Below are 25,727 nucleotides of genomic sequence, written 5' to 3' on the forward strand. Positions count from 1 at the left end.
CATACGCATCTTGGGTATATTATATACATAGGGCTTGAGGATTAAGCCAGAATACACAGATTTCCAGAATTAAAGTGAACAATCTGTGTATTGTGAGGTAACTCTGATACGTTTCACTCAATGGCATCTAGTTATCTTGAAACACACTAACCTTGCAATAATGGTAGAAGAAAAAGAAGCAGTGTAAGCATAAATGCCTGAGCATTTTAATATCTTTTATCAATAAACATTACTAGAATGCCATGCATTTGAATCTATGCTTTTCCTGAGGAAAGTCTGCATTCTATCTTCTGCTTCCTGATATTGCAGCTGGATCTTATTACGAGGCTAGGAAGCACCATGGGAAGCATGCCTAAACTTTTTAAGCTACAAAACCAAAGCTGATCTTTATTAATTAGATGTCTAGATTATGCAGATTGACTGCTGTATTATTATCTATAACATAGTGAAAAACACTATCATGTGGCTTATTGATAGCTCCGCCAAGGTAATTTAGCTAAGTCGTATTTGCTATTAACCACATCGGCCAAATTTGGTGTCAGATCAAAATCAGATCATAACTGTGGCTTTGTGGTTGACGACTGAGAGAAAGCTGTACAACAAAGGGAATTGAGAACGCAGTATGATGTCTTTCTAACATTTAATTCAGGAAAAAGGTCCTCTCTAGCACAGTTTAACATAGTGCTGCTACATAATACAGATAAGTAAAAATATTAACAAGTCAGTGATTCATAACTAAGACCTACCATTTAAAACCCATATTCTCTGCCTTTGTGAAAATCCCAGAATTGGATTAAGAGAAAAGCCACCTAATTTTAGATTTAAGCAAATGTGGACAATGGATCCTAGAACGAAGGATAAGTCTGAAGATCACAAACCCTCAACTGAATAATGACTAGCAGCTTTAATAAAAAAGAACTCAGGAAAAAAAAAAAAACTTATAAGACCATAATCTGAAAAAAACTTCAAGATCTGGGATCCCAGGTAAAAACTCATCCATGACTTATCTCTCACCAATTTCTGGGTGCTAAAGTCAGTACTAATGAAAAGCTATCACAAAACTAGTGTTTTAACTAATTATAATCTTTATCTACTTCTCCTTACACCAGTGACTTTGCCATTTATATACCTATGCTGAGGGAAAACACTCCAAGCTCAAATGAAATAAACGACTTCGGCTTATGCCCACACGGACCTTGTCAAGTAGCCAATGACTTGCCCTTTCATTGTGAGTGACTAATATCAACGCTGGCTCTAAAGAAAGACACTTTTCATAATCGCCTAACAATCTGCTAAGTGAAAACATATGGATGAGCTTACGCAAAGCCTGCCAGGGGTCTTTGCTGAATGGAAAACAGGTGCTCTCGTTCTGTGCCACGTAATACCCCATTTACCCCCAAGTCCAAAGGTTAGAGGACTAATAGCTCTGCCTTGTGGTAATCAGGGAAAGCTAAGACACTAACCCTGGTGAAACATCTGGGACATATTTTACATACTTGCAACATATGCTTCAGGTTCAATTAAAGTGAGGCTTTGGCACATTTATTAATCTTTTTTACTTTTATCCTATAAGAGGACCCACTGACCTGACCCCACTATTATACCATATGAGAAAACAGAGAAATAATGAGAGCTAGAGGTCAGTACCTGCTCGTATGGCAAAAAACACATTTGTTTTCTCACAAAATTCCATTACGCATGACTCTACACAAACTTTAAATAGAGGAACCAATGAATTTTTTAAAGTAGGAAATTACCCTTCTACGCAGACATACTGATAGTCAAGACTTAAACATTTCCCACTGTGAGAGCTGGGAAAGAGACAGACGCTGGTAAATGGAAACTTGGAGTATCCTTTCATACTTCCATTTCTTATAATAAAAACTTTATATTTCAAGATGTCCACTCTAAGATTCTCTCTTCTATTATGCCAGCACTTAAAAGGCTATTGTAAATTATTACATTTGCCATTTTCTTTTTTTTGTTCAGATACGATTTTTAGGCCATCAATCGTGTTATTAATAAAAATATATTCCTCAAATAAAGGGTTGGATTTATGAAAATCAGCTCACAATCCTTTCATATAAAAAACACACCGTGTGTAAGCATCTGGTACAGAAGAATAGAGTTGAATTCACACAGTAAATAATTTAAGTGCTCAGTTTCAATCAACTTTGGTAACTAGATCTGAAAATGTGTTAGAACCAGGGTGTCGATTTCAGGCAACTAAACACTAGATTACAATAGATGCCACTCCAGAGAGTTGGTGTTGCTTCCACCCTGGCATGTTCCACTTGACATCTATGTTTTGGTGAGATGGTTAACAAGGCATGTCTGTTTGTTTCCCACTCCCAACATCCTCTCTATTGAAAAATGATCATCCAAAGGGGAGGTTAGCGGTGCAGAATATCAACAAACTGGTAAAAAAAAAAAAAAAAAAAAAGTATATATATATATATATATATATATAGGCTGGCTTCAAGCAGGGACATTGAAGTACTAGACTTCACTAAGGGTTTCCATTTATTCACATTTCTGGGGAAACGCCTGCTGCTGGGATGGATCTTTATGGTGGCTTTAATGATAAAGCAGCAACAAGCAAGGGGAAATGGCCATAAATGGATGGCAGCTCAGTGTTTATCAGCAGAGAAATGATGATTCAGAGCTGGCATGTTGAGTTAAAATACAAGCTCTTTACAGCTCTACAACTGACCTTAACAATAAATCATATCATTTATTGCCAGAAGTGTATGCTCATGTTATTTAACATTGAAAACAAGTACATATGTGTTTTTGCAGGAAGGAGATTTTGTTAGTTTATGTTTGATGATGTTGCTAATGATTAAATGATGTACAGAAGAATATTTCACGTTAAAAGCTCTCTCAATTTAAAAATGTTTGAAATAGCATTGGAAAGAAAGGGGGTGTGTGCGTGTGTGTGTATATGTGTCCATGTTTCCATTTTCCTTCAAGCGTTGAATATCAGTCAAGAAAAAAAAAATCATTTGGGAGGTTAACTAATCGCTGTGAGTTTTTTTCAGACATTTCTAATGCTTGCTTCCCGCGCACAAATTCTTACACTGGGATATAACTGTACATCTCTGCCGGAATCAAAGGTCAAGAGCATAAATTAAGATATACTGTTTTTCTCCTTTCTTCAAAAAATTTCATTGCTTTACTACAACAGAAGTCAGATAGACACTGGTCTACCTGGTTTTATATGCTGAACAATATGGAAACAATTAATGCTATTCTCTCTCCTTCTTCCCAGTCCTACTCTGGGACTTTTTATATTTTCACTCTAGAAATGCCCAGAGAAATGATAAGACAGTATCACCATCCTCCTGCCATAGAAAGCTGTCCTTCCAACCCCAGCCATTGCTGCAGCATTGCAAGGTCATTCTAATTTCCTTTCTGTAGTGTCCCCTCTTCCCAGGGGACAACCAATCCAAGCAGTCTTAGAAACTAGCTGTTATTTACTACGGTCACTGTGCCCAAGTGAACCTGCAATCGGAATATGAGCCTCTCTGAATGAACTTTCCAGACCTATGAGCCACAGGGCCATTCCAAAGCTAGGCAGTGACTGTGAGTACCTGCATTATTTAAATTCCTCCGGAGCCTGGAGCACTCCACACATATGTGTCCTTTTGCTGAACAATTTTTGAAATTACAGATGACAATATCCATGTTCGAACTCATGCAGACTGCTGCTATTTTTCCACTTTCCTCTCCCCCCAAAGTGTAGCCCAATTTGTAATACTCAAGATAGGACAGTTTTTTGCCCTTCAAAAACAGTTGTCACTGCCGTTATCTTCATGAGAGCTATCAAGTTCCAGACAAGCTGAATTATTTTTTTGTTCCTGGCAGAAAAATATTTGACCCAGCTCTGGACAAAAACGTGGAGGATTTATAGCCTTCTCTCCCTCTTTGCAACATGCAGTGGCATTGTTAGGATGATAAACAGCACTGTCCAATTTTCTGGACTCAAACACTTCAAGTCCTTTTTTAACTGTCTGTGAAAACAGTGTCATGTCTACATTTCCCCATCCCCAGGTACCCAAGTGCTGGGAAAGATAATTACCTTGTCATCTTTGTCATCTTCTTCTTCCTCGTCCTCCAGCATGTCCTCTACTACCTGCAGACAGAAACAGAAGTCGTTGTCATGATCTTAAAGGAGAAAATTTTGTTCTGTCATTTTGAGTCTTTTGGAAATGAGAACTTTATTAACATTCGAAACAGATGCAGCGAGAGAGAACATTTGATCTAGAGATAGGGATTAGGAAAATGCTCCGCCTTTAATTGATCAAAACCAGGGAACTGTAATCTAGTCAGGGAAACCCTATTTGTATGAAAAGCTCTGTGACAACTTAAAGAATTTGAAATATGCATCAGGTAAACTAACATTAATTTGGTGGATGCTTTAAACCAGGAAATTTCCTTCTTACCTACTCTGCTGTCTATATTCACCTGGCACTTTAAGCATAAAGCAGGTCTGCTATTCCTAATTTACTTTTCACCAAATTCCAAGATTAAAAAACTGTATCTTTCAATTGGTTCATGCTGGCGATCTACGGCGTAAGATCAACAACAGCTTTTTTGCCTCAAATCTAATTCTTATGAATAAAAGTCAATTCTTGACCATCTCTGTATTACTTTTTGGGTTGATTTTTGTGGGTTATCTGGAACTTTAATTTCAATTCTCTGTGATTCTATACAAGGATTATATTACAACAATGGGCATTATTATTAAAAGAAAATGAGAAACGTATCCTATACTTCTATACTCAAGTATGTGTAATACATGTGTACAACCTCTGTAGATGGATATGCATGCGTTTTATATAATGGCTCCTAGTTGAGCTACTTATAGTTAGCAGCCAAACTAGGAGCCATTAAATAAAATACATGCAAGCTATACTCCTATACTCAAGTATGTATAGTATGTGTATATAAATAACCTCTGTAGGTGGATATGAGCCATTAAATAAAATGCATGCATATCCACCTATTACACATATACATATTATACATATACATTATACGTTATACATACATTATACATATACATATTATACACATATTATACATACTTGAGTATAGGATACATTTCTCATTTTCATTTAACAATAATGCCCATTCTCATAATATAATTCTTGTATAAAATTACAGAGAATTAAAATTAAATTTCCAGATAATCCACACAAGTCAGAGTTGACTTGACACAATGGGTTTGGTCTTTTTTTCGGTTTAGTTTGGCTACTTCAGCAGAATGGAATAGTCATTTTGGATTTGCCAAATAATTCCCTCTTGCCTCGAACAGTATATAACTGCAGGCATTAAGAATTGGACCTTACCCCATTTTAGTTATTTCTTGATGATTTTATACATCTGTGTGTACGCGCACGCGCGCGTGCACACACACAGATACACACACACACATTCCATGGAAACCAAAATTTGAAAAGCTTTTGGGAGGGGTTGCAATTCAGGTAAATGCCAACTGATGGTTGTATACATGCCATTTAATATCATTTTAAAATTCTTGTGATGCCTTTTTTAAAAAAATCTAGTCTCTATCTCTGGATAGAATCAATAGAATTATGGTTATCAAATATTTTCAACATTTTCTACCAGAGCCTATAATTTTAGGACATAGAGACACCCAGTCCTTCTTTCATCTGACTTTGTGATATGGACAGGAATTTGCTATGAATGAAAACTTCAATAACTAAGACTGTATTATTCAGAGTTATAAAAACTGAGAAAACATGTTAGAATTCTCAGTTATTCCTAATAATTATTCATAAGTATTCGAAAAGCATTGACTAATCCTAAAAATAACATTTCCAGGTCTCATGAACCAATATGTAACCCAAATCATCTGATATCCGGTGAGATTATTCCCAGTTTAACATCACACTTTAAATTTTCTATTACATGGTAGAACTTCGTGGTGTTTCATTTGGACATGCCACCTTTCAAAAGAACCACAGTATAACAATGTGCTGTATCCAGTATCTCGTGAGAACTTACACTTAATTTGGGGACAGATAAAGCAATTCAGTCTTAGCAAGAATGAAGGACACTTGGCCATTCTCTCTAACTATATTCAACCATTCCATAAGCATTTGTTATAAACCCCCTTGCCCAAGGCACACAGTGCTAGGTACTGTGGCGATACAAAGTTGAATAACACATAGGCACCTCATCTCTACACACAGTAGCCCTCAAGAGGCTTACAATCCAGTAGTATTTAAATGGGGACTATCAGATAACTTTTCATGCTAACTTTTAATTTCCTCAAATTTGAAGTAGTCACATCACAAATATACAGAGAACGAGAGTGACAATCCAGGCAATGTATGCCAGGCTATTCAAAGTTGGGCTACTTGTGACTGAGCTTTGAAAAAGGAAAAGGAGCCACAATATATCAGTAAACTGTGTGGCACCAAGAAGTCACCTCACCCTCACATGATTTTTTTTTTATGGTTATTATTTTGTACCTCTAATAAAATGATCTTTAAAATTTTAGAATTAATTTTTTTTTGCTATAATTACCTGTGCAGGGTCATATATCAAATAGCTTGTGGAAAATGAAATGAATATTCCACTTGTAGTCCTGTGGATGAACTCAAACCACGTTTTAGCTAGCTGTTATTAAGAATGTATTATATACCTCCCCTCTGCAGTACTTATCACCATACTGCAGGGGCGATGAAGGCAGAATGGTGTCTGTGCCTAGCAGACTGCAAGGCACATCATAGCTGTTCAAGAAATGCTTGGTTGATTAAGTCAATCGATGAATGCATTATCTATTCATATCTTTGGATATGCTTTTTGGTAAAGTGCCTATCATTTATCTCACAGAACTGAACTAGCTCACCTGGAAGAACTTTTACATAATATATGATACAGAAACCCTGGTAGCGTAGTAGTTAAGAGCTACGACTGCTAACCAAAAGGTTGGCAGTTTGAATCCACCAGGTGCTCCTTGCAAACTCTATGGGGCAGTTTTACTCTGTCCTGTAGTGTTGCAATGAGTCAGAATTGACTTAACAGCAACGGGTTTGGTTTTTTTGTTTTTAATATATGATGCAGACTGATAAAGGCAAATATTCAAAATGTTCTCAAACATTTGCCTGAAAATTAAAGAAAAAATTAATATTGAACCTTTATATTTAGATTTGAGACCTCCACCATTTTCAAAAATTCAAAATACTATTGAACCACAAAACAAACCAACAGCTTAATTTTACATGTTCTAGAAACCAGCTGTGGAACTTCTATGCAAAGATGATTCAAAGAAGGCCCACAGAAATCAGACTCTTCATTTTGCAAAACCCAAACTGTTTCTCCCCTGCACGAGACGGTAATTGGCTATGCACAATTGCTCCACAAATGTGCAGCCAGAACCACCCAACACAACCATTTGCTTTTAAATTTGGCAGAAAAGTGTTGTGTTAGTGAGAGGCCTTTGTGTTGGGTTTTAGCACTCTGGTGAGGGCTTTTCCTCTCCTCCAGTGCCTTTTAAACGTTCCATCATAAACATCCACAAGTGAGGATTTACAATAGAGATAGTTTTCTACAGATGCCTTTAAGCTACTTCAGAATGTACCCCACTATTACAAGTTGCTCAGGTGAAGTTAAGGTACCTTGGAAAATGAAGACAATAATAGCACCTGTCCCACAGTGCTGATTAAGGACCTAATAAGATAATGTATATAAAGCATTTAGCACAGTTCCTATATCAACATAAGTACGCAAATATGTTATTAATAAAAACATCAACTTAATATTTTAAACATGAATTTTTGGAAATTATTTTTTTTCCTGGGAAAATATTCAGTGTTCTTAATGGCACACAGAATTCTGATTTATGTTTTCACTGATATTAAGAAACACATACAGGGCCCAGGGAGAGGTGTGGATAAGAATTGCAAATTAAAATGATGATGCTTTCACAACTGATCGTCAGGCTTTTGCGGTCCAGTGAAATGAACGGCTTTGAGGGCAAGAGTGTCTCTGAAGCTGAACTATGCTTTATGACACGATCTCTGGCCAAATGCAATGAATACAGAAACTGCAAACTGAGCTTTTAAAAACAAACTGTATATATCACTGAAGTGCATTTAATGACTGCACGAAATTGCAACCTTTCCCAGAGAACTCAAGTAACACCTGCTATTTAGGAAGAGTGCTGGAGTTTAACACTTAACTAAGGAAAACAAATAAAAAAAGGAAGCCTAGTCTCAAATTCCAGATCTCTCTCCTTCAAATGAAAACAAACGAGCACTACATAGTTTTGTTTTCAAGTACACAAAGTCCAGTTGACCAAACATTTGTCAGCAAAACTTTAATATGTAGGATTTCCTTAAGAAAAAAAAAGTATGACAAAAAATGCATGTGTTAGAAAAGATCCATTTACCAAGTTGGGTTTTTTTTTTCTTGTCTTCCTTTTTTTTTTTGAGGGAAAACATCTTAGATAGGCTCTAGAATCCTCTTTCCAAATTATGCTTTCTGGTACCTTGCTTGAAAGCAAGTAGTATTAATCAAACAAAGGAAGGGCACTAGGGAAATCAGAAAGATGTAATGCAAGCAGTTAAAAGTGACATGACCTTCTGTAATGTCGCTCGTCTCAGACTTATATGCCACACACTGGAGGAAGGTCTTGAAAGAAACTGATTCTTGGTACTATTCCTTGAATGTAATACTAATAAAGATGACATTTTAAAAAAACACACTTAGACAGGCCTCAAACGTAGCACGCCAGCTACATTACAGCCAAAGATTAAGTAACATTCAAAAAAAAAAAAGCATAATATTTAATCTTTCATATTTGATGTTTGTTGGATCATTTTATGAACATACGAAATACAATATGTGGCTATACATTTTAGAAATTCATCTTTAAGGTGGAAAAAAATTGCATCTGTAAAATCTATACATCATATAGGGTTGTATAAGAGCTCTTTTACTATTGCAAGGCTTTCAACTGTAATGCAGCACAAGTAAATTCTTTATGATTTGCAATGAAATAAAATGTTATTTGACTGGAAAATATTAATCATGATGTTAGTAATAGGAATAAAAATATGACAATATGTTATATTTATTCCACCAGACAAATAACGTGTTAGGGAGACAACCACAAGGATTTAGGAAAAGGGGAAAAAAAAAAAAAGACGAAGACAGTGAAAGGAAGAGGAAAATTAGAGTCAGGTAAACTTCATTATTAAAAACATCACGTGACACTGAGTATTATTTATTATTTCTGAATATCAACTTGGGTTTTTTTTTTTTTTTTAACTAAAGTGACAAAAGGGGGTTAAAAGATTTCAGCATAATTCTTCAAACACTTCATATTATGATTTTTCCCAGGGATAAAGTCTTTCACTTTTTTCTGTTCCTTTAAACAAAAAGCAACCAAAAGAATCTTAGTGATATTAATCTTGTATGTAACATAAGTGTTGAGTCCTACAAACTCAAAACCCTCGAAAGCCAAAGCTGACACAAACCTGCCAGCTTCTTTCTTATGTTTACTTTTTTCCCCTCCGAAAAAATCTTTGAATTAAGTGGATATTTTCCTGTGTTCAGAAGGAATAGATGCACAAATTCAAACTGCACAACTCAAACACGATCTATAAAAAAGCAACGCATCTAAATTAAAGAAGAAAGCACTGCTGCCCAGATGTGCAACTGCAGTAGTAAAAAATTAAAGAAAGAAAATGATCATAAAAGAAAAGGAGTTCCATATTTAATTTCATATTTATAGGGCATCCAAATGTATACAGATGTTTATATTTGGATCCATTACAAACTAAATGGCTACTTCCACCCTAGAGATACAAAGGAATTTAGGGAAACACATTCTTCAACACGGTCTGGAGTTTACTCACATCGCTTTGTGTGTGTGTGCACAAACCAACCAGGACATGTGTCTGTGTGTCAGTGGATTTATTACACTTGTGAGTAAGTACAAAATGAAATTATTGCATGTCTACGGGTTAGAAAGATGCATATGATCGCTCAGATTATTCTGGAGCATCTGAAAGTGCCTGAGGTCTGGCTAAAGACTTTTGTAGTCAATAAAACCATTTTCACAACAGGACACCTGCCTCTCACAAGATTTTTTGAGAAGGAAGTTTTACAAGATGAATATTTCAATTAAACTGTACACATAATTTACTCCATGTTTGTAACAACAATAAAACTCATAAACATATCTGGGATATACTGTTTTAACCAAAAGCAACTGCGTGTATGATGGCAGCTTAGTCTGATTCACGCTATTAAGGATTTGACCTTGGAGTATGTCAGCTACAGTAGTCATCAAGATAACTGAACCACTAGATGTAATAATAATTAGTGTGATAAGCTTGCCAGTGAGGCTGAATATATTGCAGTACAAGAGAAGGCAGACTAAAAAGAAAAGCATTAGTACTTACTGCTAAAAGACTTCCTGATTTTTAGAGACACTCAAATACAATTATCTCTTCTTGCAGAATGCATTTCCTTGGCTCATTCTGGGAAGTGCCATGTTGTAATTTAGGCTGATTCTTAATAGGAAATGTGGCTTTAATGTGGCTATCAGATGACTTTTGATGCACGCCACTGATTACATATAGCCTGTATCCTGCATCATCAACAACAGTATTCTTATTTGCAGGATAATATGCTTTGTGTAAGGTGCAAGGACAGTAAATTTACTTTACCGGCCAAGAGTATGTAACCTTCTTTTTTTTTTTTAGGTGTCAGCTTAATATGCTGAAAAACTCTTCCATTAAGAAAGACTAAACAATAACTAATACAAATTATATAATCAGTATAAGCATCTTAAATGGGTTTCTTTTCATATTCCCTTTTCAGTATTCTTAAATGCTCAATCTTATACTTACACAAAGCACTGTGAACAGAATTCCGCTGTTTATTTGAACTATGTCTCCATCTAAAGGCTTCACAATGTATTGTATTTTTTGCTTGCAGGGAAAATCTAATCTTGGTACCTTTAGGATATTGCATATTAATTCAGTTGAGTAGGGAAAAATAGGTCAACTATTAAGCTACAATGTGTTTTCAAAATAATAATGCTTTCTTGAAACTATAATATTTGTCAGGTTAAAAAAAACACATACAAAAGGCCAAATATTTGAGTTGTTTAATGTACTCTCCAAATGAAATCAAAAGATAATTAGACTTACCACAAATTTATTTTATAAGCTTTAATGTTTCATAGGAAAATATTTTTGTAAGTTAATAATAAACAGAGTTCAAATAAAAGAGAAAATGATGTACTTAAACCTCTATATTTAAAACCAAATTTCCATTTCAGAATTACAAATCTGTAACATAAAAGGCATGATTTTAAATGCCTTCACACTTTAAAAACAACCTTAGGATTTTTATTTTTTAAGCTTCTAATGAAGGGTCCACATTATCTATTCAAAACATTTTCTGCCAAACAGGAAGAGGGAACTGCTATGACCTTGGTATAAGCACCATGCCCTCCAGGCTTCTCATGGATGTGCTTTGCTCTAACCCCATCATAACTGTCTGGAAGCATTAGAGCTGCATTAGGCACAAAGGTCTTTTTCAGGCAAATACACAGTTTAGCACATATATTATTGGGAAATACTATACTTTTGGAATATTACCAAAAACCAAACCCGCTGTTGTCGAGTCGATTCCGACTCATAGCGACCCTATAGAACAGAATAGAACCGTCCCATAGGCTTTCCAGGGAGCCTGTGGTGGATTTGAACTGCTGATCTTTTGGTTTGCAGCCATAGCTCTTAATCACTATGCAACCAGGGTTTCCTTTGGAACACTAGGAAACTTAAAATAATAGAATTTGGAAAAAAACATTTTACCTTGGAGGTTAATGTTAACAAACTTTTGAACTACACTGCTCTGTTAGATTTGATTCGCTCTTTAAAAATCCATAAGGAACGACCTATTCTAAGCAGTATGTCGGGGGCAGTGGAGGTGGTGGGGGAAATGGGTGTAGATTTGTAGAAAAAACTACTCTGACGCTAATTTGATTTTTCTTTTACTTTTTTTTTTTATGTGCCTAGAATATTTTGAGGCAGTAGAACATTATGACAGAAAATTTAACTTGAAAAATGAAATGTTTTGAATGCCAAAAATTACGTAGAAAACCTCAGTTCTTTCCTTACATCCCTTTTTTTTATAATTAATAATAAAAATACTTTAAAATTTTTTGTATAGCATAATCACCTTGCAAAAGTAAGCTCTAATGGGTTTAGACCTACATTTGAACTGGGAAGAATGTCTGTGGTGAACAGTGAATTGTAGTGTAACAGCTTGAATGAAAAGAATGTTCATGAAATCTCACACAAAATCCCTATAACAATTGTATCATGAGCCTCCTGCAATATAACACAATTCTCCATGTTCTACGTAAAGCCTCCCTGGTCAGCTCATTATTTCGGCTTTACATAGTGTACTGGGTTATTGCTAAATTAGTGCATAATGCATTTATAATATTTCTAATACCAACATTTAGTTAAATAACCTTTATATAAGATTTATGTTGATTTTTTTTATTTCTCATTTAATGGCGAATTATGAAGAGCATGTTTCATAAAGATAATTCTCCATTTAAATTCATCAGTCCATTGAATATTAAAATTATGTTTCTGATGCAATTGAGAACAAATTTTTCCAGCTTCAGTGATTATTTGCACTCATAAAAATTAGGCTTGATTAATAAAATTTAAGTGCTTGATTAAGTTGACATTTTCATGTTCCATTCTGATTTATTAAAATGAGTCTCTGTCTGCAGGCCTGGTCTGCTGGTACAGGTTCACTTTTCCCCTTCTTTTACTTGATATCCAGAGTAAGGTTTTTAGGAAGGAGTATTTAGCTTTTGGACTCAACAACGGTTTCAATGAAATACCCTGTTCTCAGCTCATGTGGTTGCCAGCCTTTGTCTTTATGTACTGTACATGGTGGAGATCTATGTTACAATACACATTGCCTTCTGGTCTATTCCATCTCATAGCTACCTTATTCGATAGAGCAGAACTGCCCCATAGGGTTTCCAAGGGTGTAATCTTTATGGAAGCTGACTGCCACATCTTTCTCCCATGGAGTAGGTGGTGGGTTTACACTGCTGACCTTTTGGTTGGCAGCCCAGCACTTAACCACTGCACCACCAGTGCTCCTGTGTACTGCAATAATCAAGAAAAGTGTTTCTTTTAAATATCTATAAATATGACCTGTAACACGTCATGAAATTCAGTTACTAAGAAGATTTACCCTGTACAAGATTATTTTTGTTCAAATTTCTTTGTATGCCTTTTTATTAATAAAATACAGTTTTTTTTTGTGTGTGTGTGTGGAACTTCCATATACATAGCAGGAGAATTATGGACACATGAAATCTTACTGTGTCAATGCTATTCTGTCTACAAGCTCAAAACCAAGAAGAATGGCAAATGGCCATAGAAAACCATGCTCTTCAATAAGTCTTAACAAAGAAACTCTTCAAGAGAGGTAGTGGTTTATGTTAACGTTAAAACTGCCACTCTTACCCACATTGGCTTGTCTGGTTTTACACAAGGCAAGGTGCTTAACTGTCATTTTTGAGATCTCGTTATATGTTCAACACATTGTGTTTTCTCTTTAATCCTTGTAAGACCCCAAAAATGTAGGTATTGTCCCCATTTTGTTAATGAGGAAACTGAGGCTTAGGAGAATAAATAAATTCGTATAACTAATAAATGGAAGGTCTGGAATTTACCCTCAGATCTTCCAAATTTCAAAGTTTGGGTGGGATCTAAGCCTCTGCCAAATGGAAGAGAGTGGTGGCAACACTTGCTTTAAAGATGTTTTTCCTGTTCATGTAATTTACTTGGAAACTTTGTTTAGGTGAATGACTTTCTCTTATTTAAGCAATGGTAACAGACGTTGAGTTATTTTTGAAATAAGTAATGTGGTATAAGAGATAGTTTCGTTTTCTTGTATAATGGAATAAATTCAGTAACAAATGACAGGAAATGCTCTCGAAAGCATACTTTTGTTTGGCCACCGACACGTACTATTCCAGTTCTGTGGGCAGGATGGTAGAAAGTTTTTTAAGTTAAATACTCTTAACAAATGTATACAATACTACAGAAATAATGAATACAAAACTCTCAGGGGATTCCTAATAATAGTTTCAATTTATAAACATTTTCCACAAGCAGACAAAGCCATATTATTTGGTTTCCACTTTTAGTTTTTAACTGAGGACTTGTTTTTCTCGTTGCCTTTCTATACCAGGGACAATAAGTCTCCACAAATATCCTATAAAACCCTCTGCCAACACATACCCACCACACAGGGCTAGGAATGCAAACTAGTTATGGGGTCATGAGTCAGCCAGAATGTGCTTATATTGGTTCTACATCTTACCTCCTTCAGGATAATATTTTGAGAAATTTGGCTCCCCATCAGGAGGAGAGTGTTCAGCTACTGTAATCATTAGAACAAAAAACAGGAAATCACTAGAAATAGGTAGGATAACACCTCCACCGTGAGACAAAAACTGTGGAAATCCATTTTCTCCTCTCCTAAGTCTCACTTCCCAATTGCAGAAATGACAAAATTATGGGGGCTGACTGGAAAGAGAGCTGAGATGGTAAAAGCACTTGGTTTACACTTGGGTTGGACACTTAGAGCAACCATCCAGGTGGTGAATTCTTTGGATCCATGGGAGGCTTTGAGGGGAATCTAGCGAGTTAGTTTTTCACATCCAGGAGTCAATTAACAAACAAACAAAAAACCTGTTGTTGTGGAGTTAACTCTGATTCATAGTCAATAGTGGCTCAAATAAGAGAAAACCAGCTGTTTACGGGAGAGAGACTTTCAGGTTTCCTTCAAGGTTGCCAAGCCAGTTCATTTGGTGGAAAAAAAGCTGGGCATCAGGGTATAAGTCCTCTATAAGAACAGAGAGTATCTCTTTGCCTCATTATACTCTCCTATGCATCTCTGGAGAACCTGACCAGGTGGGAGGGATTCAGAAAGATGGCAGGTTGAAGGGTAGGGTGAAATGGGGGTGGAGCCAAAATATGAGGGTAACTGTAAGCATCCTCTATGACAACTACCACTAACTTTGAAGTCTTTCTTCTAAAGAAAGAAGTTTCCCTTCCAGTGAGGGGTATCTTTAGTAAATTGACTTTTAAAAATAGAAGAGTTTTCCATTACACATTTCTCTATATGAACTGACATGTCACGTACAGGAAACATTTATCTCCCACCATTCTACAATTTTATCTTTCCAATTTTAAGTTTAGCTGCAGTTTGAGAATAGAGTAAAAGGATAGCCAATAAACTCAAGAAATATTAAAGGCAAACATGGAGTTACTGTGTGGAAGGGACAAAATGAAGGGTGAAATAAGAGCTGTGATCACAAATTAATAGCTATTCCCTCCATTTCTTTACATACGTAGCGTGCACACACACACACACACACCCAGGATAATCTAAATGTCTTTTTGCTGCACACTCTGCATCTCATGGACAGACCTCTAATGCTGCAACCATTATATTCACGTACCCCTTTTAGTTGTTTGTTTCTCTCACTAGACCACCAATTGTCCAGGGCAAGGACCATGTCATAATCATTTTGTGAGCAACAACTGCCACAGTGCCTGTAAATGTTCAATACATTTTTGTTGAATGGAGATAATTATGTACAAGATTTAAACACTAATTTTTTATTTGGAAAAAAAGGCACTAAAATATCTATTCGTTTATCCAGCATTTTTGAGCAGCGATTATTTTTTAGGGTTGCTATGAGTTGGAATTGACTCAACAGCAACAGGTTTAGTTTTGGTTTTATTATGCTTCCACATTCGAGATTATGCCTCAACATAAAGTAAACAAAAATCCTCACAACTGGACCAATAAGCCACATCACGATAAACAGAGAAAAGACTGAAGTTGTCAAGGCTTTCATTTTACTTGGATCCACAATCCACAACCATGGAAGCTGCAGTCAAGAAATCAAAACACCCATTGCATTGGGCAAATCTGCTGCAAAAGACCTCTTTAAAGTGTTGGAAAGCAAAGATGTCATCTTGAGAATTAAGGTGCGCCTGACCTAAGCCATGGTATTTTCAATCGCATCAAATGCATGCAAAAGCTGGACAATGAATAAGAAGACCAAAGAAGAATTGACGCATTTGAACTGTGGTGTTGGCGAAGAATAATGAATATACCACAGACTGCCAAAAGGACAAACAAATCTGTCTTGAACGAAGTACAACCAGAATGCTCCTCAGAAGCAAGGATGGCAAGATTGTGTCTTACACACTTTGGATATGTTGTCAGGAAGGAACAGTCCCTGGAGAAAGACATCATGCTTGGTAAAGTACATGGTCAGTGGAAAAGAGGAAGACCCTCAATGAGATGGATTGACACAGTAGCCGCTACAATGGGTTCAGGCATAGCAACGATTGTAAGGATGGCACAGGACCAGGCAGTGTTTCGTTCTGTGGTACACAGGGTCTCTATGAGTTGGAACTGACTCAACGGCACCTAATGACAACAACAAATGTTCAAGACATCTTGATCTGTGCTGTGATTAGATGCACAAATGGAATATACAATTAGAGCAATCAGTCTGGTGAGGAAGACCCGCAAGTGAGTTATTACAATATAGTGAGGGAATATGGGAACTCAGAGGGGCCGTTCTCTTACCCTATTAGAGTGTGTGTCTGTGTGTTTGTAGGGGTGCGCATGTGACAGGGGGTGAGAGTGGCAAGTCAAACATGGCTATCTAGAAAAAGGATAATTAGTGGTTACCTAGGCAGATATGTATAAAATGTTAAAACTTTAACAGGTAGTATTAACATTAACTAGTAGCTCTAGTGGAGCAGTGGTTACAGCACTCAGCTGCTAATCAAAAGATCACCAATTTGAACCCACCAGCTGCTTGGTAGGAGAAAGATGTGGCAGTCTGCTTCCATAATGATTTACAGTCTTGGAAATTCTATGGGGCAATTCTACTCTGTCCTATAGGATAGCTATGAGTTGGAATTGACAGCAGTGGGGTTTGTTTTTTTTTTTTTGTATTAGCATTAATTACCAAAAATCTTCAAAATGTTATACTCTGATCCAGAAATTCTCCTTCTTGGACTTGGCCAAAAGATATTACCAGAGATGTGATCAAATATTTGTTTAGGATTTTCTTTAAAGAAATATTTGAAATGGCAAGAACATTTGAAACAAACATTTCTAAAAAAAACAAAACAAAACAGTGTTTAATTGAAAAATACAGTATCCATAATGGTGAAAATTATGCAGCCATGAAAATGTGGCAGAAGGTTATCCAGCAACACAAGTAAAACTTTTAGATATGTCGCTACATAGAAAAAGCAGTCCAGCTAATGGTGTGTACAATGTGATTCAGTGTTTTTAAACCAAATATTAAGTATGATAAGCAAGAACTATATATTTACATACATAGGTATATAGACAAAAGGCTAGAAGGCACAGAGAGAGAAAGGATAGTACATTTGGGAAACTACAAGAAATTCTATCTTGTAGCTTAGGTGGGGACTATCATGTGGCTTGGGTGGGGCTTATTTGTGAAGGGTTTCCATGCCATGCTTGAAGTTGGGAAACCACCAAAGTAGCACAGTAATACAATCAGATTTTTGTTTCAGAAAGATTATCCTTCTACATGTCTGAGTTAAGGATACAAGGCAAAATTGGGTTAAGGTTGCCAGACAAACCAGTTAAATGGGCATTTCTGATGAGCAATGAATACTTTAGTATAAGTATATCCTGTTGTTTATTTGAAATTCCAGTTTGACTGGGCATCTCTATTTCTATATATCTGGCAACCCTAAGTTGGAAAGAATTCACAGAACCTCAGAGGCTGAAATGTGACTGAAACTGGCAAAGTAGATGTACTGAGGGTACTCATGTGCTGAACAGGAAGGGATGATAGCAGGGTGGGGACTTGAAAAGAATGGAGAAAATGTGGAAATCTTATTGGTTCATATCCAGAGCCTGATGAGATGATGCTTATCAATGTGTAGGGACATCAGTCTGGTCAGCTAGTGATTATTTCACAAAGCTAAGCAGTTGGTGGGAGCTTTGAAATAGGTTACAGGAGATGAACTTTACTACTGACAGATGACTGGACATTGGTTTTTATTTCTTTATGCTACTGATTGTGTTGGAAAACTAAAGGTCTGGTTCTTTTCATGGTCTGCCTTAGATTTTTGCAAGTTAGTGACCTTCTGAAAAAATTGAGAAAATTTCTGTTGAAATAAGCACGAAGAAGAAAAAAGTGATCGTCCATTTTTAGATGTGTTTACAGGCTGCATGACTCAGTGCTGCTTCTGTTAAGAGCAAATATGTGGTCTTTTTTGGTACTGAGATGCAAACGCAGGAGGCTTGTGGTCTATGCTACTTTCAGTGAATGATAAAACCCTTATTGAAGTAAAAAAACAAACCCGTTGCCATTGAGTCAATTCCGACTCATAGCAACCCTACTGCCCCATATGATTCCGAGGAGCACCTGGTGGATTTGAACTGCCGACCTTTTGGTTAGCAGCCATAGCTCTTAACCACGACGTCACCAGGGTTTCCTTTACTGAAGTAGAGAGGGTCTAATTGCACCTCTAAAGTGTTTTGCATATGGAGTACTCTCCACTCTTAGCTTGGCTTTGGCCAGCCTCTTTAGATCCTATTAGGAATACTTCACTTATTCGGTATTCCATTTATTCAAATATTCCACCATCGACTTCTTTAGAACTAAAAGCACTGGCTGAAAAAATAATAAATGCATTTGAGTTACAGAAACTCAGGTCAAATAAGCAGATTGTTTTTTTTTTTGTTTTTTGTTTTTGGTGACTTACAATGACCTTCCTAAATTGTTCAATTAATAGCATTTATGATAGGAAGCTTAGAAGTCTTCTGAAAGCTTTATTTCTAGAGATAAGTGCTCTAGGACTAATAGAGACAGATCAACAGGAAAAGAACAACATTTAGCACTATTCTAAAGGTGAAAAGAAGAACCAAATGGTTTGCCATTTGTGGGAGCCAAGAAAACATTTCCATATTTACTAAGGTATTTTAGCAAGGCAGACTTTGGCTCAATTTGTGTCATAGTCAGATCGTGAGTCAGAATGATTTCATTGATCTACATCATTCTTCAGTCTTTTAATGCCTCCATTGATTAGGCAACTGAGATTGTTGTGTGGGAGGAATATCATGACAGTAAGAACGAATGTTCTTTTAAAGTGTAATTAAAAAACATTGCTTTTAGAATTTTCATATGTCAGAGAAAGTCAAAGACTTTCTTCACTAATATGAAGGAGTCTCAGCTTTGATTTTCTCCTCCCATGCTGACCTGGGTGAACAGAAGGAGTCCTCCAGGTCACCAGTGCTTTTGAAATTAATGGGAAAACTGGGATAGAACACTGGGTGCCTCATAGGAAGGAACTTGGGGACTCCTGGGGTGCCATGTAAGGACCTGGACATCTAGAAAGTGGTCCCTTGGGAGAGGCATGCCCAAATGTGATGCTCATGGGGAAGCAAGTGCTATGAAAATAGCCTGGACTTCAGAACACGGCAGAACTGGATTCACATGCCACTTACTCTATAAAAGGTCTTAGGTTTATTATTTATACTCTTTGATTTTGAATTCAAGGATAAAACCACTTAGGATGATTTGCTTGATAGAATTACTGTAAAGAATAAAAGGAGGTGATATCTCTAAAGGTTTAGCAGGACCTGATACCTAGAAACTGCTTCATACGTACTCACTCCACTTCCCTGAATGAGAGATAATGGCAGTATAGGGAGGATGAGTGTTGTCTATCAATCTGTCTGCTTGATGGCAGAGTGAGTGCAACTGATTCTTCTATAACTGAAGGAAGAAACTTGCTCTAAAGGTAGGGCGAGCTATGTCTCTAGTGTCCAGGGAGAACTGTGATGTACCAAAATATAGCCTGTAGAGGGTTAGGAATACAAACTTTAGACATAGTGACCTGTATGTAAATACCTACTTTGGAGCCCTGGTAATGCAATGGTTAAAAGCTACGGCTGATAACCAAAAGGTCAGTAGTTTGAATCCACCAGCCACTCCTTGGAAACCCTAAGGGGCAGTACCGCTCTTTTCTATAGGGTCACTATGAGTCGGAATTGACTCAATAGCAGTGGGTTTTTTGGCTGAGTTACTGCTTTCTAGTGTGTGCTGTTGGGTAAGTTATTTAACATCTCTAGCCCTGTTTCCCCGTATGTAAAGTAGAAATAATTTATCTCATAGGTGTGCAATAGACCCTTGGTTTGCTTGGCCACTCCATTTTCTTTATTCTCTAAGACTTGATTGCCCTGTCACAAGACAGGGCTCTTACAATCATGTGTACACCCCATGAGCATGTTCCCATGCTGGCCACAGATAAATAGACCATGGGGCTCACCTGACTATTAGGACGTAGCCCATTGGCTGGGATGACACAATCAGCTTCTCTCCTGGGAGAGGACTAAACGCAATAATGACTATAAAGTGCTTAACACAGTGCTCAGGGTATAATGAGGGTTCAGTAGTTTTTAAACCCCAAATAAAGACCACTTCCTGGCATCAACTTTCCAACTTGCAAAACTTCTGTCCACAGTAACTATAATTTGGATAGTTGGCACAAGCCTAATAGGCAGTCCAGGGAAGAATTTTCCCCAGGTTTTGGAGTGACAGCTCAAACCAAGAGAAGTATGACGTTCCTATCTTTATATCCTCTTCATGCTTGGGACATTTCTGAATGAGGCATGTATTAAACAGTTTTCTCTGGAAAAGCCTAACAATTCTTACGCTAGAAATTTTAACATCATGGTGTAGGTAGAGTGTGGGTAGATTCAGACCTCTCATTGCTGGTTTTTAACAAGTCAGACTAGGAAACGGCAGAGGTGAAGCCCCGTTCTGGCCACAGTTCCTGTGCGCACCCTCTCCATCTACAGCATTAGCCTCACGAATAGCTGTTGTACTCATCCTGTCCTTACTGGCTCAGCTCATTAACTGCAGCAAAACTTATTCGGCAAGGATTACGTCTCATTTTTTCATTAAACTAGAACAGGCACCACAGTGGGGAAAAGGTAGAAGGTTTCAGCTCCAGTGATTTTAAAAATCTCCAAGGAAGTAAATGTTCTCCTTAATAAACAATAAACACACATGAAATCCTTTCTTATTTTAGTATTAAGCTCAACTATCAACAAATATGCTGCAGTCAAAATTTTTGCTCATGTATGTACTTTTCACCTTTTACAATGCTTATTTTCCATTGTCTTTCAACTTCTATGTCATGAAAATACTGTCCTACTCTTTTTCTTTGCTATAGAAAGCTGGTCATTCTAATTTTTTTTTTTAATTGTTTTAATACTAACTGAATTTTCTAAGCTGAATGTATAGATGACATTTTTTGGCAGAAAATTCTCTTCTCATAAAATAGGAAGTTTTTTTTTTTTTTTTAATTTGGAATCAGATAATAGCGTGATTAATATACCCCAGAGATTTCCTAAAATGTTCACACATACTGAAAGATTCTGCAATCTTTGGAGGTACCAATAAGGACTTCGGTCAAAATACCATTCACTCTTCCAGGGTGATGCAGAAGAGTCACTTAGTCACAGCATGGCAATCCCTATAAACACATTCCCTTATATGACATATGTATAGATAGGAAATCTCTAGCCAGAAAAGTATAATCCAGGTTTCTTTTCAAAAGGAGCAACCAGTTCAAACGCACAGCTGGGTATGCCAGAAAACACATAATTAGACAAATTGGATTTAAGAGTTACGTAAGGTCTCAACTGAGCCTGTGAATAACAAGCTGAATGAAACGTTGTGATTGCTGCTCTGGTGCCTGGAAAGAACAGAAATGGATATGTGTGTTTTGAGCAAATACAAGGCAATTACTGGGCGTTATGGAGTGTGGTCGGCATTCCATGAGAGTTAAACCGTAGAATGCCTCCCAGTGGGCTGTGCTGGGAAACAAAATGTCATCCATGGCTACAAAGAGGAATCAATCAGAGCAGATGTGCCTAAAAGGAAAAGATTTGGTAAATACTATTTTGGAAAAAAGGGGGAGGCAGTAGCAAAATTTATATGTCACCTTTCAATATAAAAAGTCTTAGATAATCTTAAGCACAAGGGAGTCTGTTATATATTTTTTATTTCCTCTCTGAAAGTGGACCCTTTCAACCAAGGCAGGTACCAGATACATGCTGGAGAATATGACAAGCAAACGTACAGTTATAGAATTTTTCACTAAGAATAGTCAGACCAGTGACTCAATATTGAAGATTAGCTTCCTCATAGGACTAGAAAGCTGAAACTAAATTACCATTTTTTTCTTATTTGCAAATAATCTTATTTTTAAATTTGTCTCAAGGCAACTGAATGAAAAGTAGATATTCTTCTCTCTTGATAATCTCCCTGAAAAAAAAAAAAAAAAGGACCAGAAAGCAATTGTCTGAGAGAGTCCCATTTTCTTAAAGAAAATGTCCTGGATTAATTGACAAAAGTACCTATTTGTCCCCATGACACCAATGCTTATAGCATTTGGGGCTTGTCTCTCAGTGTGCAATTTAAATACATATCCATAAAATTCTTCCCAACAAAAATAATAACATTTTGTTTATTGACGCTGCCTAAGCATTAAAACCTCTATTAGCAATCTCATGTTTGGTTTGATATACTTTACAAAAAAAAATGTTTTGAACACCTCTAATTTTTAAATCACATGCTTTGCAATGTGGGAAATACAAAGATGAACAAACATTCCCTTACCTCATATTTAAAGCCTAGGAAGGGAATGAGAAATAATACAAAAAAAATAGAGAAATCAACTTGGTGCGTTGATGGCAACTTTGCCAGGTACTTGGTGGTTAGGCATCAGATTTTTTTCCTTTATTTTGATGATAAAGTCATTTTGAAGAAGCATATTTTGCTGTGTTCCATTTAACAAAGAAGTTTTTTTTTTTTTTATGTCACAGGTATATCTGTAGAACCCTTATGATGCTAATTATCATGATCAAATAACTCTGTTTCTTGCATCATTTTATGGGCATAAATAAGTGGCAAAAAATCCTGATTAGTAATCAGATGGAGACTGTTAATTGTGAATTAAAAACAAAAAAAAACTCTATGTAATTTGGTGAGGACATATAAGTACAAAGTAGATTCTCGTGTTTGACAAATCTTTAAATTATTTTCAACAGCTGTCTATCAGGTTACCAAGTTTCCAAATGTTTCACTTGGAGAAGCCTCTCCCACCACCCCAATTTTTACACATATGAGAAAGCACTTGAAAGGGTTGTGTTTGCTAGGGGTGTGCTGACTGAGGCAAATCCAATAGAAACAACCCAACAGGAACAAAGGATGGCAAGAGAACAACAAATGTGATTATAGTGTGGCTAGCTTCTGTTCTTCTCAGTCTAAAACTCCTATGCAGAGAGGAAAAGTTGTCTCACACGTGCCGAAAAAACTTCCAAAAATGTCAAAGAAGGGAGGTGAGTTTTGTATAAATTCCCCTGGGTTAAATAAAAGCTCTTCCCCCTTGAGCTGGTATCATAATACACCCTTGATACAGAGAAGGATATTTGCTGTGAATGTTCATTGAATTAAGGTGCTTTATGCACTTTGCCAGACCAGTAACCACCAATGGGTCCTCCGCCTTGCACCGAAAGAACACAGAGAAATGTCTTAAATTATATACGTTTTAGTAAATAGGAGCCCTGGTGGTGCAGTGTTTAGGCATTTGGCTGCTAATCAAAAGGTCTGCAGTTTGAATCCACCAGTTGCTCCTTGGAAACTCTATGGGGCAGTTCTCCTCTGTCCTATAGGGTTGCTATGAGTTGAAATGGATGGCAGTGGGTTTTTTTTTTCAGGAAATAAGTAAATGAATGTCTTAGGTAAAAACAAAATACATTTGTTTGATCTGATCATTATTTTGTGACATTATGCCTTAATTCAAAGTTCTTTAAGACATAAAAACAAATAAGAATTTAAAGAACAACCATTTGAAATATTACCCATTTATGATTAAATATCATAGTGTATTCCTTGGTGTGCTTCCTACTTCAGTTCCAAACAAGATGAGTAAGGTTAAAAAACAGGTGAATAGTTTCTATTGTGTTAGGGCCTACGTGTTGGTTTTGAATAGATAAAATTTTCCTCTAAACTTGAGTATTTAGAGACAGAATTTCTGGTTTGTAAAACCAAATTCAACATTGATCTTGTCAGAAGGACTAGGAATAAGAACAAATACACATACGAGTCAGAAAGTAGAGACTTACTGTATCACGTTGCCTGTTATCTTTCCCTGATATTATCAAGAAGTAGTTCCATGTCAACAGTAACAATAAAACCAGTGGTATCATGTAGAGCTCAAAGTTCCAGACAACAAAGAGAAAGAGCTGGAGAAGAGAGAAGAAAGAAAAAAAGATGAGTCGACTCTGAATTTCATTAAATGGACTCTCTTATCCATACTCCACTTCAAAAAACACAAAACTAAATGGTTCAGAATAGGAGGATTTATCTTGAAAACAAAGCCTGGAGAACTTGTTAGGCATTTTTCTGAAAACACAACTGGCACCTGGAGAGTCACTGTTAAGATCTTTACTTTGTTTAATTTCTGTCAAGGAAAAACTGACAACTTTACATTTTTAAAGAGGCAATTTTAATTTTTCTTCTCCAGTGAAATTATTGTTAGGCCAGATTAAAAAAAAAAAAAAAAGCAAAATGAGCTTACCTGCACTGCCGGAAATAGCCATCTATCTGCCTTAATGACAAAGAATGAACCACTATTTAATACCAGGGACTGTTTTTTTTTGTGTGTGTGTTTTCTTTAAATTTCACTTGGATAACACAATATAATAAGCATAACAAAACCAAAAAACCAAACCCGTTGCCATCCAATAGATTCCAACTCAGGATCATATAGGACAGGGTAGAACTGCCCCATAGGGTTTCCAAGGGGCACCTGGTGGATTTGAACTGCCGACCTTTTAGTTAGCAGCTGTAGCTCTTAACCACTACATCACCGGGGTTTCCAATAAGCATAACAGTAAGATGAAAATACCAAATCTATACCAGAGAGCCCGGAGATTTCACATTATGAGTAAAAAGCACTGTCGCCAACACCCGGAAAAAAAGAGGTTGTTTTAACATTCAGCGTTGCCACAGAAATCAATCAGCTATAAAAACAAAGACTAACTTTGTCAAGGGAAATTAAAAAAATGTCTATTTCTATTCTTTATTAAAAAAAACTACCTCCTTTTCTAGATACATAAACTATTTTTTATTGTAGGACAAATGTTAGATTAAGAACTCACCTAGGCTGGTAGATGGAGCCATTCTAAGAGTCATCTCCATTGTAAACCATCACAACATTGGATATAAAGTGTGACTCCCTTCCTACACCCCACCAGACACTTTTGACCCTGGACAAACCATTTACGTTCTCTGGGTCTGTAGCTCCTGCTGTCAAATTAAAGTTAAAGCTACATCAAATCATAGTTAAGAGCCAGATTCCAAACCTGACTTGTTGCTAACTACTTGGCTTAGTTTCTTTATGTGTAAAATGAGAATAATAAAGTATATCCATCTCACAGGTGATGAGAATTAAAAAGGTGAAACGTAAAGGATTTAGCATGCTGCTTGGCACTCAGTAAGTGCTCGAACACACACACACATACACACACATACACTATTG

The 25,727-nt window shown here is 36.5% G+C and overlaps 1 protein-coding gene across 17 annotated transcripts in view; it reads right to left on the reverse strand.

The window, feature by feature from the left end:
* Window positions 1-25,727, reverse strand: part of MCTP1 (multiple C2 and transmembrane domain containing 1) — a 632,230-nt gene that overhangs the window by 86,750 nt on the left and 519,753 nt on the right. For 12 of the 17 annotated variants that reach the window (XM_064274169.1, XM_064274167.1, XM_064274164.1 and 9 more), the window contains 2 exons: window positions 24,310-24,429; window positions 4,082-4,135 (listed from right to left, as the gene is read on the reverse strand). In XM_064274169.1, the coding sequence (XP_064130239.1) occupies window positions 4,082-4,135; window positions 24,310-24,429 (174 nt within the window). The remainder of the gene's footprint in view (window positions 1-4,081; window positions 4,136-24,309; window positions 24,430-25,727) is intronic. The other 5 variants (XM_064274190.1, XM_064274194.1, XM_064274195.1 and 2 more) reach the window with 1 other exon arrangement.

Source organism: Loxodonta africana, chromosome 2, assembly GCF_030014295.1.
Source record: "Loxodonta africana isolate mLoxAfr1 chromosome 2, mLoxAfr1.hap2, whole genome shotgun sequence".
In the NCBI taxonomy this organism is placed as follows: domain Eukaryota; kingdom Metazoa; phylum Chordata; class Mammalia; order Proboscidea; family Elephantidae; genus Loxodonta; species Loxodonta africana.